This window comes from Trichechus manatus, unplaced genomic scaffold, assembly GCF_000243295.1.
Source record: "Trichechus manatus latirostris isolate Lorelei unplaced genomic scaffold, TriManLat1.0 scaffold00001, whole genome shotgun sequence".
In the NCBI taxonomy this organism is placed as follows: domain Eukaryota; kingdom Metazoa; phylum Chordata; class Mammalia; order Sirenia; family Trichechidae; genus Trichechus; species Trichechus manatus.
The window spans coordinates 32,405,266-32,422,606 of record NW_004443937.1 but is presented as its reverse complement, the minus strand read 5'-3'; the positions used below and the strand labels follow the sequence as shown (position 1 = coordinate 32,422,606).

At 44.5% G+C, this 17,341-nt stretch overlaps 1 protein-coding gene across 4 annotated transcripts in view; it reads right to left on the bottom strand.

Annotated features, from left to right (window-relative positions):
- Positions 1 to 17,341, bottom strand: part of CACNA1D (calcium voltage-gated channel subunit alpha1 D) — a 379,519-nt gene that overhangs the window by 49,160 nt on the left and 313,018 nt on the right. For all 4 annotated transcript variants that reach the window (XM_004368621.1, XM_004368623.1, XM_004368620.1 and 1 more), the window contains 3 exons: positions 11,481 to 11,682; positions 9,155 to 9,313; positions 7,253 to 7,363 (listed from right to left, as the gene is read on the bottom strand). In XM_004368621.1, the coding sequence (XP_004368678.1) occupies positions 7,253 to 7,363; positions 9,155 to 9,313; positions 11,481 to 11,682 (472 nt within the window). The remainder of the gene's footprint in view (positions 1 to 7,252; positions 7,364 to 9,154; positions 9,314 to 11,480; positions 11,683 to 17,341) is intronic.

The following is a 17,341-nucleotide window of genomic DNA, read 5'->3' as shown; positions in this document are numbered from 1 at the left end:
CGGAGGTTTCTGGTTTCAAGACAAAGACTGTCAAGGTCAACAACTCTGTCTATAAACCAACTGGGTCTTTTCAAAAAGTTATAACATGTTTTGGAAATAAAAATTCGGGTCTGAATTATATAAAAAGGGGCCCGGAGTGCTTACAACCTCGTACATTCAGTGCTATTTAAAGAAAACCACAACAGAAAGTACTTTGAAGTGTCAGGTCTCATGAACTTGTGATCGAATGCAGGCCTGGAGGAAGCCACTGCAGAGCCCCTGCCTGTTGTGACACCACAGAAAATGTGCACATGTTGGCTGTCCTAATAACTGGAATAGGAGTGTTTTTCTTAGTTACTGCGAATCACTTCAGGTACATTTGCAGGGGAGTCATGACACTGTGATTTTTTTAATTCCATTTTAAATAATACAAGACTTTCCCACCCAACTACCCTGATTTCTGATCTGCTCTGTCTTCCCCCTTTCACACTTTACCACAGCGACCACCACCCTTTCAGACTCCTATCTCAGCCATCTCACAGCTACGCAGAAAGAACCAGCCTGCACTGACTCTAGCAATTTGTGCATAAAAGTCTCATGGGAAGGCCTATTTATAAAAGACTACATCTCACATCTTTTAGCTTTTCTTCTCATGAATTCATGACTCTTGGCTGGAAAAACTGATGACAGATAGGCCACCTTTGAGGTCTAGACTAATGCTGCTCAACATTCTGGTCAGAGATGAGATAAAGAGCTTATACTAGGACATAAAAGAACATACTGCTTCCTTCACTGAGGAAGTCTTGTCACAAAAAGTCAGCTGAATCAAGCAGTGCGCTTCTTGTTGTAGTTGATGTACCTGGGTCATAAGCAAGCTGTGCCCTCTTTTATATTATTTATATAGTCATGGACCGGTCACAAACAGTTCACTAACTGGCAGCTGTGCCATAGACTATACTTTGAGGGACAAAGCCTGCCCTTTTCTTCATGGATTTAATAGCATCTCAAAAGCTGAGGAGAGTGTGGTGACCCCCTCCTCTCCGCTAGATAGGAATTTATGCCTTAATTATATACTTGCTTATTAGTAGCATGTACCACCCTTGCCTGCATCTGTGTATTCTGCCTCTCTCCTGTTACATTCATGACCCACCCCGCCCACATCTGTACCAGACACTCTGCTTCTCTTCTGTGGCACATGATCCTACCAGAGGCCAAACCTACCACTTTTGCACTGAATGCCATCTCCTCTCACCTACTTTGGGATTTCATTCTTAGATAGCTTCCCTCTCTAGGATGATCAATTTTCTCACATTTGAGTCATTCCCATCAGCCTACAAATTATTCTCCACTGAGGCAATTCCAGCCCACTGTGGTATAAAAATCACTTTACACTGCCACAGCGTGGGCTAACATCTCTTTTGGTTCAAGTAACCTACTGGCAACCTCATCAACTCTCTATCTGGAAAATCCCTCACACTCACGAAACTGTGCAAATTCTATAGGGCTCGTGGACCAAAGGCTGATACTCCCAATCTTAAGTGGCAAGAGGCTTGAGTTGGTGCAGGTGGCTTGAATCACAGGCTCTGACCAGGTGGCTCTGCCAGGGGCTCAAGGGAGCAGGAAATGCCAGCCCTCCCTTTCTTCCCACACGCTGTTTCCCTGTTTAGTAGCCTCCTATTTACTAAAATCACTGTCAAGTGAACATGACTCAGTTCCCCCACCCCTTTCTCACCAGTCACAAGATACAAAGTAACTAGAAGATCAGACTTGGGCGCCTAGCAGAGAGCCCTCTCCTCTTGGCCAATGATGATGTATTCTCCTACAACTAAATCCTTTTTTTTAAAAAATTTAATAATAATTCTTTTTATTGTACTTTAGATGAAGGTTTAAAAGCAAACTAGTTTCTCATTAAACAATTAATACACGTATTGTTTTGTGACACTGGTTGCCAACCCCACGACATGTCAACACTCTCCCTTCTCAACCTTGGGTTCCCCATTACTAGCTTTCCTGTTCCCTCTTGCCATCTAGTCCTTGCCCCTGGGCTGGTGTTCCCATTTAGTCTCATTTTGTTTTATGGGTCTGTCTAATCTTTGGCTGAAGGGTGAACTTCAGGAGTGACTTTATTACTGAGCTACAAGGGTGTCCGGGGGCCATACTCTCATGGTTTCTCCAGTCTCTGTCAGACCAGTAAGTCTGGTCTTTTTTTTTTCTTTTGTGAGTTAGAATTTTGTTCTACATTTTTCTCCAGCTCTGTCTGGGACCATCTATTGTGACACTAGTCAGAGCAGTCAGTGGTGGTAGCCAGGCACCATCTAGTTGTGCTGGACTCAGTATGAACAACTAAATTCTGAGGCCAGGGCCCCTTTAGTCAAATTTTTATTATTTTTTGTCCAGCTCCACCTGCCTGAAAAGACCAAACAAGTCGACCACATGTAAAAACATTTATTACTCAGAAACGTGTCTGACTCTGGAAATTTAAAATCATCAACCAGACTAATGTTGACCTTAGGGTCAGGAAGCTCTATCATCTTCGAGAACCCTATTGTGATTGTCAGTGTCTGTCTCCTGACAGACTGTGGTTCTAGAAGGCAGATCCTGGGTTCGGACTGTTCCCGGAACCCCAGGACATAGCACAGGCTTGGCATGTGGTGGGGGACAATGTTTGTGGTATGGTTGGGAATGGGAGCAAAGAAAGCAGCCCCAGTCCAGGTTCTCGATGCCTGATCCTCTCTCCTTTACAGATCTGAAGAAGCCCACACAAACGACCTGCCTTTTGTTGTTTACTACAGCAACCAGATCACTTACCAATTTCTGCCAGGGATTGTTCGGGCAGTATTTGACCCAAGTGATGATTCACAGCACCGACTCTTGGTAGAAACTCTAACTGGCACCTTTCTAACCAGCACAAGCCTTTCCAAAGGTCAAATGGGGACTTAAAGGAAAATGTATTCAATTTTGTCCACTCTGCTCTGTCCCCTATGTCCAAATGCCCTATGATAGAAAAACAGGCAATGTCTCAAGCCAACTCAAGAAGCTGCACCTACAGGCTCATTCATTTATTCCTTTCTTCATTCTACCAGTATTTACTGAGTAACTGCCATGCAGTGGGCATTGTATTAGGGTAGGCACTGGGGACCCAAAGATAAAGAAGACCCAACCCATAAACTCAAGCAGCTGCTCATCAGCTAACGCAGAGACAGAAATGGAATAATACTGATAATGATACTTCATGGTAAGCATCTAACAGATGCACTTGCAGAGGGAAGGGCTGCCTTTGGCTGGGACGGGAGAGATGGTGTCACAGAGGAGAGCACATCTCAGGCAGGCCTTAAAGGACGATGACGTGGAAAGAAGGGCTTCCAAGCAGAAGCATGCGGGCATACAAAGGTCTAGCACGCTCAAGACCAGTTGGGAAAGAGGTAGCGAAGAGGGAATGGCAGGAAGTGAGGCAGAAATGTAAAGGGGGCCAAATAGTGTGTGGTAGAGGGTTTTAAAAATTAGAGCAAGCAATAGGTGGCCAGTGGCAGAATTTCATCAGAAGAGTAGCATGCTCAGCTTCAGGTTTACAAAGGGAGTGTAGAGGATGAAGGGAAAGAGGCTGTAGCCAGAGGCAGGGAGATCATTCAGAAAGCAGTCAGTCTCAGGAGAGAGGACAGTGGTATAGGTTTGGAGGACTTGGAGATGGCCACTGAAGCCCTGGGGATGTGAACATTTTACAAGGTGAGAAGGGAAGGCACAGACTGAGGGGATGAAGCCTATGAAGAAACCAACATAAAGTTCTAGTACAGACAGGAATATTTGGTCTCAAGCGTTACTTGGCATTAAAACAAATGACCTAGAAAACATATGATCACTGAAGACCTGAAAGGACAGTATCAAAATTTCCTTCCAGGAGATGGAGAATGTATGCTAGGAAGATTGCTGGCGCTTTATTATGGAGGCTTGTTCCTCTCAGAGACCTGGGGCAGGGAGTACTACCCTGGGAGCAGACAGGACCAGATGACCCAGTGCCACTAAGCATCAGCTCTGCCCAGAAGCACGAGGACAGCACCAGAATACTCTCTTCTTCCTCCAAACCCCACTGTTCTTTACTTTTTCCAAGCTGAAGGGGCTAGGAGTGTAAATAAGACATTTTCAAGGTAGAATCAAAATCAAAATGCTTTAAAGACTAAGACTCAGCAACAAAGTGTGGCTTGATGGAGAACAACCCACAACCAAGGCAGGTAGCCTGGCCCAGAACACATGTTGGACAAAACACCAGAAAAATGATACCTGAAAGCCTGGGGAGAGAACTTGAGACAAACCAGGACCTTCTCTGACTCCACAGAAATGCTCTTTATACCTGCTAGAGCCAGTACTTTGGCAAAGGCCCTTCCTCCTGAATCTCCCTCCTTGGAGCAAGAGAATTCATTGGACAATTCCAGTGGCTTCCCCTGGGTACTGGAGGGAAAGGCAGGGGGAATGTGGCTTGTTTCTTACCTAAATTATGGACTACTTTTCAAAGCCCTATGGGGGCATGGTCAGCTCCAAGTAGAAAGCACAATCTAGAGTGCATAAGGTCAGTTCCCAACTGGTGGATCTTCCCTTGGGGAGCAGATACAAGAAATAACCTGCTTGCTTTTCCCTCATTCTTTTTGTCTTTGGCTTCTCAGCACCTTCTACTCTTGCCTGCCCTGTGCTCACAGACAACTCCTCCCATGAAATAACACTGCCTCCTCCACCGTGCCGATTCTGCTTCCTGCCTCCATCCCCCTTCCTCCTAGCTTGTAGATGCTGGGCAATCTTACCTCACTCTTTTCTTCCAAACGTGTTCTCTCCTAGAAGACCCCACTCCTCAGTCAGCTTCCCTAATTAAAAGTAGTAGTCAGGGTCAGGTTTCTCAACTGTTTCTAGCCCCTGTCCCCCAAAATGCCTTCTCATCTACCAGTAAGAATTTTGTCTAGCTTTATTTTCTGTATTTCTATTACAAAACAAATTATACTACAACCCTTTTCTCTCCTAACAGAGATGCTGAAAAGATGCCCCAAGGGAGCCTGGAAAGGAGGCCCTTTTACAAAACTCCTCACAACACTGGAAGACTTTCTTGAGAAGAAACTGAAGGGCCAGGGTTTCCCAATCCTTTGGTCCATTGGCCTTCCTCTTGGAACACTCTTCCCTTTGTAACTTTTACAACACCATTCCTCAGCCTGACTATCCCACCAATTAGGAAGGCGTGAGGCCTCACTGACTTCTACGGGAATGACCGTTCACTTAGGTTTGATTTGTTAATACTGAAGTGAAGAACAAGAAAAAATGTCAGGAAGGGTTTTACGATAAGCTTTACTTCTTGGTGAACTGACTCTCTGACTCCTCTAGGCACATAACAGGAGAAAAATCTATCTACCCTGGCTTCAGCGAACATAGCAACAATGCTCTTCAAGCACACAAATGCTGCTAGTGTTGTTTTAAAATTTCTCTCAATTGTAATCTGAGGTTATCTTAGGCTACCAAAATATCTTGCTGAGTAAAACGACAAAGAAGCACAATTTCCAGCGGAAATCATCCATTTTAAAATTCTGATCTACCAGTGGTGATTATGAATTAGCCACTCATTTCCCCCTTGGTATCACTGATCTGCTCTCACGTCACTGAGCTCTCCTTGGTTTGGTATCAGCAATTTACTGGGAAAAGCCGTGTGCTACCAGATAACCGATGCAATGGTCTGCCTAGAGGGGCGCGCGCACACACACACACACACACACACACACACACACACACACACACACACACTCTCTCTCTCTCTCTCTCTCTCTCTCTCTCTCTCTCTCTCTCTGTGGGTGAGCATGCTTTCTCCTCCACCTGGAACAAGCTTTCAGAACTTCTGGAGCTTAATCACTAGGCGAGGGAAGACATGGCACAGGGGATCTAGGAAATGTTCTGACTGTGTTTCTCAAGTACTTTCAACACTCTTACTTTACAACCTTTCCATCAGTACAGACAAATATTGTTCAAAGGAGTAAAGGTGAGAGGGAAGCAAACCAAAATCTCAAGGGAAATTAAGATGAATTTGGAAAAGGAGGAAATTTTTATGTACGTAGATATGGACAAGTCACAGTAAATAACATCTGGCCATGCATGAAGTGCCAAATTTGACCCCACTGCAATCACCCCAATTAATCACTTACTAGTGCCCTTTCTTTTTGGTCCACAAAGATCTGATATAGATTGCATAGAAATTAATTCAAATTAAAGAAAGGAAGTTTTGAATTAGAATTCCATGTGACTATGGAGTACATGAAACCATCCGTTGTATACATATTGCTTAAATTAGTGTCATCGGATGCCTTACGTACAGTCAGTTAAATAACTGGGTCACTGAACTCTGTCATTCTCTAACTCGGCTCTGGTTTATAAGAAACTGAAGGTCAGGAGTCCCAGAGCTCAGCCAGGATTTGCTCCTCTGCCTAAGGTTTTAGAATGAGGGAACAGCGCTGCTTGATGATGATGGTGATGGTGACGGTGATAGGAGCAGTAATTGACACCTGAATAGCATGGCACTACATGCCAGGCAGTCTTCTAAGCCCTGCACATATAATTCTCTACTTCTCACCACAACCCTATGAAATAGGGCTGTTAGCATCCTCATTTTACAGAGACTTCGTATGCTAAGTAGTCTAACACAGCTGAACAAATTTCACGTCTTGCTTTGTTTTAAAGCAAAACTTTTTCTGAATTAAACAAACAAAAGACCTTGAAGCAGTCTAGGGGATCCTGGTTTCTCACTTGGTATGGGTGAGAGGTCTGCAGCTGGTATTACAACTTGCCATAAAAGGTGTAAAGAATGCTGTAGACCAAGAAGAACAAATACAACCAAAGTCTTTATGCTGAAAATCTGAAAGTGAAATCAGAGCCCAATTCTATTCTTGCTGATGGGTTATGTTAAAAATTTACTTTTTCCAGGGCTCAAGTAATGAGGCAAGTTTCCCTGAGACAGCATGATCATGCTGTTCTAGAAACAGAAAATTAGGTTTTGAAACAATCTCCCTTTTACAAATTCCCAATTCTCTCCTCCCTCCTTTTTCTCAGAATTGTTTTTTTGAGGTTTTGTTTTGCAGATTTATTTTCCCACATATGTACAGATGCCCTAATCAGATTTCAGTGTTCTAAGGTGATAACCCCATTAGTGACTAGAGCAACTCAGCATAACACAGTAACACAAGACTAACAGGAAGAGGGTCCTTCTCTGGGGTGATTCAGCAGCAGCCTTTGAAAAGAGGGTTCAGCAACTCACCTTAGGTTTAAATGCAATGACTTTCAAAACCATCTCAACGGTGAACACCCCGGTGAAGACCATGTTCAGAATGTCCATGGCGTCATTAAACATCTTAGACTGCTCATAGTGCTATCGAGGAAGACAGAGGCACAGGTCTCAGATGCCTACTCCAGAGACGTGGCTGCAATTTGACAGACTCCTAGAAGAAGGCTCCCCAGCCCTCTAAGACCCTGCAGGTGTCCTGTGCTCAGATATGGAGGCAACCTCTCCCACCCACCACCCTCCACCAATGGTTCAATTTGATGGGCACTGAGAGGTCCCATGGCTAACTCCCCACAAACTGCTAACAGTCCTTGACAAGATGAAGATGAATGGGAAAATTATGATCTAATGATACGGGGGAAAATACATCCATTTTCTCTGTTAAGGACAAAAAGAAGTCACCCTTTCTTCAGGTAGCATTTATATTTCAGGCCTTCACCAAGACACTATACAGATACCACCAAATGTCTGTGGATAAAGGTAGAATTTGGTTATGGATAAACTACGCCATTCACATTAATGGCTTTAACATAAGCACCAGTTTATGCTTAATAAAAGGTGGTATTACGTTGAATTCACATTTTTCCCCAGCACAAACACTACCAGCATATGGTCCCTCTCATTCATAAAGAATTCTTAAATTTAAGAAAAGTTCCAGAAAATTTTTCCTTGACTATCCTTAGACCTTAAGGCTATGGGGGTTCAGTGGTAGAATTCTTGCCTTCTATGCAGGAGACCTGGGTTCAATTCCCCGCCAATGTACCTCAAGTGCATCTACCACCTGTCTGTCAGTGGAGGCTGTGTGTTGGTATGATGCTGAACAGGTTTCAGCAGAGCTTCCATCTAAGACAGACTAGGAAGAAAGGCCTAGCTATCTAGTTCCAAACATCAACAAATGAAATCTCTATGGATCACAATGGTCTGATCTGCAACCTATCATGGGGATGGTGCAGGACTAGGCAGTGCTTCTTTCTGTTGTTTATGGGGTCGCCATGAGTCAGGGGCCAACTTGACAGCAGTTAGTAACAGTAACAACATCCTTAGACCCATTTTTCAGACAGCACCGAGGGGTAATTTGATTTACTCAGGTTCTTAAAAGTGGCTAGAAAACTCTATGGAGACCTTAGTCTCTGCATCCTGTCCTAGTGCAGTATCTACTGGACAACATAACTTCTAGAAATGTACACAGTTGATACCACGCTGTCATCAACTCGGCCAATTAAACTGAGTAGTGTTGTTGGATCCCACTGTGAGCAAGAAGTAACTGTAATGCAGGTCAAGTATTGATTCTTCATGAACTGGGAAATTCTCCACCACCATTCTGAGAGCTCCTTAAGGATGGGAATGTGAGTTATTTTCTTTTTCAGCACTGGTGTTCACTCTGTCAGTCCCAGGGCTAAGTGACTAAAATGGATTATCTAGTTTGACCCTCATCTCTGAGGTATGCAACAGACATCCTCATTTCACCAATAAAGAAAGCAAGGTTCAACAAATTTAAGTAACTTTCCCACAGGCAGCCAGCTGGTAAGGAGTAAAGTTAGAACTGGAACTTCTAACTCTAGAGCCTGAGTCCTCAACAGCACCTGGCCACAGGAGGTCCACAGTAAATGTTTATAGACTTGGATGCCACACTCAGTCTCCATAAAAATGTTACCTACCATCATACTGTACAGATGGTCTCATAAACAAAGAGCAATCTGAAACTCCTACCATGACAACTGTTAACTAGCATGGAGCTCTGGACAAACTATAGCCCAGACTCATCAGAAAATCAACCCCATCCTTTTGCAAGCAGGGTAGCATTCTATCCTCAGAATCTGGGCATGGGGCTGTGCAGAATGCCCCAGACATGATCCCCACAGCTGTCTCCATTTTTACCTGCATGGCCAAGCAGAGTGTGTTGAGCATGATGAGGACAAACATCATGTATTCAAAAGGCGAGGAGTTCACCACATACCAGAACTTGTACTGGTAGGGGTTTTTGGGGATGTATCTCCGCAAAGGTCGGGCTTTCAAGGCATATTCAACACACTGACGCTGCAATGGCAGAAAAGAGCAGAAACAGGGTTCTGAGCATGTCTATGGAAAGAGGACACAGTTCACATCTTCTCTGAAGGGCCCATGGATGACGGTGCGAACGGCTATGAGCAACCACCCTTCCTCCCACTGGCACCGCTGAGTCACTGGGGAAAGTCCCCCTTCCTTTACCTCATCTGATCCTCGTAGCAACCTTGGGGGTAAGCGGAATACCCATTTGGCCCCCATTTCACTGATTAAAAATTGAGGTTCAGAGCTTTTAACTGTCTTGCCTGAGATCCGACAGTGAACATACAGAGGAGTGAGGACCTGACTCCGGCCTTAGGATTCCCTTTCTTCTCTACTGGTGGATTATGTCTCTAGTTTTCATGCTTATTCTGTTACCCATGAAAGGAAGCCAAATAATGAGAGGCACAGAAATCCTCAAGAACCAGAGGGGCTAGGATCACTCCCTGAGGCTGGCAGCCCCCGGCTTCTGCAGGCTGAAGCTACATGAAGCACCTCTCAGGACGTGGAATGAGTTAACCATAAGCACCCTACGGCACACTATCTACGTGTCCATCCAGGAGCTTTTGAGGCTAGGGCCCCTGTCATGCTCATCCCAGAATACCCCGCGTACTGTCAGGAACAACAGCTGAATTGAAGGCAAGTGGGGATCTAGCCAGAGCACTCTCTTTCCCACTCACTCTGGGGACTGAGGCTGGTCTACTCTGTTATCAAGCTCAGAAAGTGCCTACAGTCCTGAGAGCCTTCAGCTCAGCACCAAGGTCCTACTTGTTCCTAGAGTCTAGACCTGCCACCCACTTTCCTGCTTTGAATCTCAGTTATGACTTCAGATGGGAACGTGGCCCTGCTCTGACCTCACATTCTGACTCCAGGAATCCCCTACTCGAGCCTGTTCTGGACCTCAGGTGATGGAACACTTATAGCATTTGGCTAGGCCTGCTGTCCTGGGCCTGAGTCTTGCCCTGATACTCTTTTACCTTGGGTGGGCAAAAAGCTGGTCCAGGCCTTTCTCTGACTGTCACTGTGGAATCTGCAGGGACACCGGACAACTCAAAGTAGTATCTTCCTACAAGCCAAGCAAGCACTGCCCTGACATTTCCATGAGAAGGTCCAAGTGCATCACAGGACAAACTGCCTCATCATACCACAGTCACTTCCCCTCAGGGAGCCCAGGCTGGCAGATCATTCTTGCCCACTAGGTCATTATCAAAACAAAGATAGAGAACCAGATGTGGGACTCCCAGAACGGAATCTAGAACTCTCAGACTCTTTTTAGGTAGGACTGAAATGAACCTCTAAACAGCAACTCCTTAATGCCCTCAACTTAGAAAAAAGGGAGCAAGCCCCAGATGCACCCGCAGTTACAGAGCAGGCCCAGGTAGAGCAGGACTAGAACTCAGGTCTCCTGACTCCCTCGCGTTATCGTGTAATCAGAGCCAAGGGCCCCTACTTCTATCTTACCGGCAAAAACAAAATGGATAAAGAGTGAATGATGCCAGTGCTATCTTAGTCCCAAGTTTAAAGTTAGTGACTTTGCTGTGGTGTTACAGGGCACTTCCCCCAACTCAGTGGTTCTTAACCAGGGGTGATTTTGCTCCCCAGGGGACATTTGGAAATGTCTGGAGTTATTTTTGGTTGTCACAACTGGTGGGAATGCAACCAGCATTTAGTAGGCAGAGACCAAGTATGCTGCTAAACAGCCTGCAACGCACAGGATGCACAAGAACAAATTATTCAGCCTGGAATCTCAACAGTGCCAAGGTTGAGACACCCTGCCCTAAGTGGATATAAAAGATTGACTCCTAGTAGGGACTGTGGAAGTTTGGGTGGGTGCTTCCTGGCCCTTGGGCATACCACTCAATAAGATTCTAGGCTGTCACTGGTAGGTCATGACCACAGAAGGTAACCTAAGCCTTCTATGATTTCTCACCCACAGCTATGGGAATAGATTTCATAAATACGAAGTCTAATATGTATCTGGAAACCTATCTCTCAGCAGTGAGGACTCGAGCTGACTCAGAATGTGCTTTGAACAGGGCCCAAGCACCAGGGACAGACAGTAGGTGGGCGCCCCTCTCTGTGCATGGGGGAGAGCAGTCAGAAGAGAAGGCACTGCCTTCTTGCTCAAGGGACAGAAGCCCAAACAGTGTGTGACTTTAACCTGATTTTTGTCCAGCTCACAGTTCTTATACTCTTTTTCTCCCTGCTCCTGAAATGTAACGATGACAAAACCCACAAAGATGTTCATCATGAAGAAAGCCACAATGATGATGTAGATGATGAAGAAGATGGAGATCTCCACGCGGTAGTTGTAGATCGGGCCGATGTTCTCGCCATTTGAATCAATAGCTTTATACAGCAACCTGGAGAGCAGAAAAACCCAGTGAGCACCTGCCAACCCCACTCGGCCCAACAGCCCAGCCCTGCTGCCTTCCCAGGCATCTTCCTCTCCTGTACTCTTTCTGTGAAAAATAACTGTCGAACTCCTTGCTGGGAACCCACTCTGAGGCCCCTGGACATAAGCCAAGCATCTGGGGCTTCCTTCTTAGCATCAGTTCCAGTCAGCCCAGCACCTAGAGGAGAGAGCACCTGGGACGTGTTATTTGACTGTCTTGAGGACTGAAAAGACTTCACAAATATCCAGTAACATTCCTTTCCATTCACAGGTAGAAGAGCAGCTCATGTAAGACACTGGTGGAACTGAAAACTGTATATACACTGGTAAAGACAACAAGCAATCAACCAGGTTATCTCCGAAGAACTAAGAGAGGTTCTCCAAACTCAACTATGCACTAAAGCTAAATATATGTCCAGCAGAACTCTTAACAGGAAGAGGGAAACTATTGTGACACTCAAAATTTCATTCTGATGTAAATCCAACACTTCTGGGGCCTCCGCCCCATGGGCAGCACTGTGCCAGGCACTCTCATGTCCTCTCACTTAATCCTCACGTTCAGCTGGAAAAGCAGGCCTTACTATTATCCTCATTTCATGGAAGTCCGGAGAGGGAACTAAGTGTGCAAGGTCACACATCCTCAATGGCAGAGTCAGGAGATGAGCCAAGTTCCTCTGGATCTCAAGTCCTAGGTTTGTTCCATTACCCCTCAGCTGCCACCCTGATTTGCTAAAACACAGTGTTCAAAACCTGAGGCTGCAGCCAGTGCCTCTATAGAATGAAGGGTCTAACTCCATGCCTCTCTTCTCCCCAGGACCAATTCCCTAATGAACAAGCCCTGCCCTTTACTACACTGGAACACCTGCAAATAGCCCTGACTCTCACCTGTGTCCAAAGCACTCCGCCAGCCTGAGGGGACTACACTGTCCACCTGTTGCAGTTCCTCTGGATGCAGAAACCTGACATTCAGGATGCTGATGTACATATACGTTCTGATGGCAGGAGCTGGTGGTGTTTGGGAGACTTCATAGGGCAGAGAGTAACATAAGGATACGAGAGATGCTCCCGTGCGTATTCTACCTTCCACTTTTTATCTTTATTCTTCTTTCCATTTTTCTTACTTTACCTACCAAATTCCTAGCCATTCTATTCTGTGCATCTAGGATACACCATACCCTCCTGTCTGGTTGGACCACTTGGTATCCTGACTAGATTTCGACTCTTTAATGGGGGGAACCATGCCTATATAACTCTGCTTCTTCCACACAACATTCCTCATAGAATTTCATAATACAGCATGTTGTATGGAGCAGATATCAAGAGCATGTTTTATGGATGAGTGAGTACATCAGTGAAAGAAATGGCACAATGGCACCAGTCGATGCCAAACATGTATTAGTACTCAATAAATACCTACTGAGTGAAGGAATGAATGGATGAATGAATGGTTTGGGATACTATCAAGATCCTCTTTAGGAAGAGTGGGATGGTGGCTTTACTGACATGAGAGTTTTCATGGCAAATGGGGATTCCCCAGTCCCATCCGGACAGGCTCCTCAGGAGCTAATTGAGAGGCCTGGGACCTATACCATTGCTGCTTCAAAAATCCAGGGAGTCCTGCCCGTTGATCATAAAGGTTAGTAATTTACCTAATGATAAGAGGAGTCCTATGGGCCAAGAAGGAACCCTGGTGGCACAGTTCTTAAGCACTCAGCTGTTAACTGAAAGGTCGGCGGTTCGAACCCACAAGCCACTCTGCAGGAGAAAGCTATGGTAGTCTCTTTCCATAAAGACTGCAGCCTTGGAAACCCTATGGGGCAGTACTACTCCATCCTATGGAGTCACTATGAGTCAGAATCAGTTCAGTGGGAATGGGTTCGGTTTTTGGTTTATAGGCTAAGAAGTGATTGACAAGCAGCTCAAAGTTAAAAAATCATAGGGAGGAGGGGCGGGGCCAAGATGGCAGAGTAGTCAGACACTTGCGGTGGACCCTCTTACAACAAAGACCTGAAAAAACAAGTGATTCAATTATATATGGCAATCTGGGAGCCCTGAACATCAAAGGCAGAGTTGCGGAACTGGACTGAGTGGCAGGGGGAGGGAGAGACAGTTCGGAAGCAGCGAGGAGGTGCCAGACCTGACCCAGCAAGAGCCTGAGCCCTTCAGGCCTGAGTAGCTCGTGGGTGAGTGGTGAGGTAGGCAAGTGGCAGTGCTAGGGAGGCACATTTTCCGCATCAGGAGAGACCTAGCACCAGAGAGTCTACACGGCCACCCAGAACCAGTGAGAAGCAGCCCTCATCAGCAAAAGATAAGTACTTGTGTACGGCTTATTGCAGGGATCAAAAACACCCCCCTTAGGGAAAAATCTCTCTCCCATTTACCTCCCTGCTCCCTACTCTGCACTGGGTCCCAGACCGGCTTCAGAAAAATGCCCTCCCCTGGGCCGGAAGTAGGATCCGTCACATGCCCAGAGTCATTCTCCCTGCCTTGGAGAGTGAACAAATTAACAAACGGTGAAAAAATAAACTGCCGGCTCCCCTAACCCAGGAACCCAGGGTAGGCACAGCTCCTTTGCCTAGGCACAGGCATAAGGGATCCACGGACTTTGAGTGCCTTTCCCCTGCATAGACTGGTGTGGGCCCATCTCAACAGCACAGGCCCTCATTACCACAGTACAACAGGGTATATACTGGAACTCTAACTTCAACTGTTTCAGCTGTGAAGTGGCAGGTTTGTGATACTTGACACTGCTCTGCCCATTAAGCAGGGTTTTCACCTACCCACTTCAGGGGCATGAGGACCGGTGGCTCCACCCACACAACCTAGCCCCTGTGATACGGGCCGATGAATAAGAGGTGCCCCAAGTCCTTACAGCCAACAGCATTAGATGTTCATAGTCTGGATGCAAAAACCACCTACCTATGTGCTCTAGGGAACAGGGACACACCTCCCTCCTGGACACTCGGGGGATGGCCGTCAGCCCTCTGCCTTGTTCAGAGTGTGTCCCCCTGCTGCAGCCAGATGCCTGTGCCTATACCAATCACCTATGTCTGTCTAGGACTGTAAGTAACAGCCTACATCACACACTTGGTGGCTATCTACCTGGGCACCTGAGCTGAATCCATACAGGAGGAGTGGGCGGACTCCTGAGCTCACTTACCTAGTAACAGACCTAACCACCTGGTGACAGGACATGAGAGCTTCAAAGGTGCCCATAATCAAACTAGCTCATATGAGTAGCCTATTTGGGCATATCGAAACAAAACAAGAAGCTAGGACACAGTAAGCAAACATAAAATAAATAAATATAATAACTTATTGATGGCTCGCAGACAACAGTCAATATCACATCACATAAAGAGGCAATTCATGATGGCTTCAGCAAGCTCCCAAAATAAAGAACCTAGAAATTATCCAGAGGAGGAAAATTTCTTGGAATTACCAGAGGCAGAATATAAAAGATTAATACACACAACTCTTCAAGAAATTATGAAGGAAATTAATCAAAACACAGAACATGCAATAGAGGAAATAAAAAAGATTAGAGAAGAGCATAGTGACAAATTTAACAGGCTACAAGAATCCATAGGAAGACAGCCATCAGAAATCCGAAGATGAACAATAAAATTTCAGAATTAGCCAACTCAACAGAAAGTCATAGGAGCAGAATTGAGGCAATGGAAGTCAGAATTAGTGAGATGGAAGATAAAGCACTTGGCACCAACTTATTTGAGGAAAACTCGGATAAAAGGATTTAAAAAAATGAAGAAACCCTAAGAATTATGTGGGACTCTATCAAGAGGAATAACCTACGAGTGATAGGAGTACCAGAACGGGGCAGGGGGGATAACAGAAAATACAGAGAGAATTGTTGAAGATTTGTTGGCAGAAAACTTCAGTGATATCATGAAAGATGATAAGATATCTATCCAAGATGCTCATCAAACCCCACATAAGGTAGATCCCAAAAGAAAGTCACCAAGACATATTATAATCAAACTTGCCAAAACCAAAGATAAAGAGAGAATTTTAAGAGCAGCTAGGGTTAAACAAAAAGTCATCTACAAAGGAGAGTCAATAAGAATAAGCTCAGACTACTCAGCAGAAACCATGCAGGCAAGAAGGCGATTACATATATAAAGCCTTGAAGGAAAAAAACTGCCAGCCAAGAATCATATATCCATCAAAGCTGTCTCTCAAATATGATGGTGAAATTAGGGCACTTCCAGATAAACAGAAGTTTAGGGAATTTGCAAAAACCAAACCAAAATTTACAAGAAATACTAAAGGGAGTCCTCCAGTTAGAAAATCAGTAACATCAGATAACAACCCAAGACTAGAACACAGGACAGAGCAACCAGATATCAACCCAGATAGGGAAGTCACAAAAGGAAATCAAAGGTAAAACACTGAAAATAGGGAAACAGATGTCAATATGTAAAAGATGACAACATTAAAACAAAAAAGAGGGACTTAAAAAATGTAGACATAGATTTTTCATATGGAGAGGAAGTCAAGGCGATAGAAAGAAATAAAAGACTGGCATAAACTTGGAAAATCAGGGGTAAATATTAAGGTAACCACAAAGGAAACTAACAATTCTACAAGTCAAAATAGAAAAATACAAAGACTCAGCAAACACAAAATCAACAACAATGAAAAAGACGAAAAGAAAATACATAAGGAACAACTCAGCAGAGAAAATTAAGTGGAACAAAGAAACTGTCAACAACACACAAAAAAAGCCATCCAAATGACAGCACTAAACTCGTACCTATCAATAATTATGCAAATGTAAATGGACTAAATGCACCAATAAAGAGAGAGTGGCAGACTGGTTAAAAAAACATAATCCGTCTATATGCTGCCTACAAGAGACACACCTTAGACTTAAAGACACAAACAAACTAAAACTCAAAAGATAGAAAAAAATATATCAAGCAAACAACACTCAAAAAAGAGCAGGAGTGGCAATATTAACCTTTGACAAAATGGACTTTAAAGTGAAATCCACCACAAAGGATAAGGAAGGACACTATATAATGATTAAAGGGTCAATACACCAGGAGGACATAACTATAGTAAATATTTACAGACCCAATGACAGGGCTCCAAAATACATAAAACAAACTCTAACAGCACTGAAAAGAGATAGACAGCTCCACAATAGTAGTAGGAGACTTCAACATACCACATCCAGAAAGAAGCTCAACAAAGACACAGAAGAGCTATATGCTACTATCAACCAACTTGATCTCATAGACATATACCGAACACTCCACCCAAAAGCAGCCAAGTATACTTTCTTTTCCAACATACATGCAACATTCTCCAGAATAGACCACATATTAGGCCATAAAGCAAGCCTTAACAAAATCTGAAGCATTGAAATATTACAAAGCACCTTTTCTGACCATAAAGCCATTGAAGTAGAGATCAACAACAGAAAGAGCAAGGAAAAAATATCAAACACATGGAAACTGACCAACAAACACCTTGCTCAAAAACTACTGGGTTATACGAGAAATTAAGGGGGGAATAAAGAAATTCATAGACTCAAACGAGAATGAAAACACATCCTACCAGAACCTTTGGGACACAGCAAAAGCAGTGCTCAGAGGTCAGTT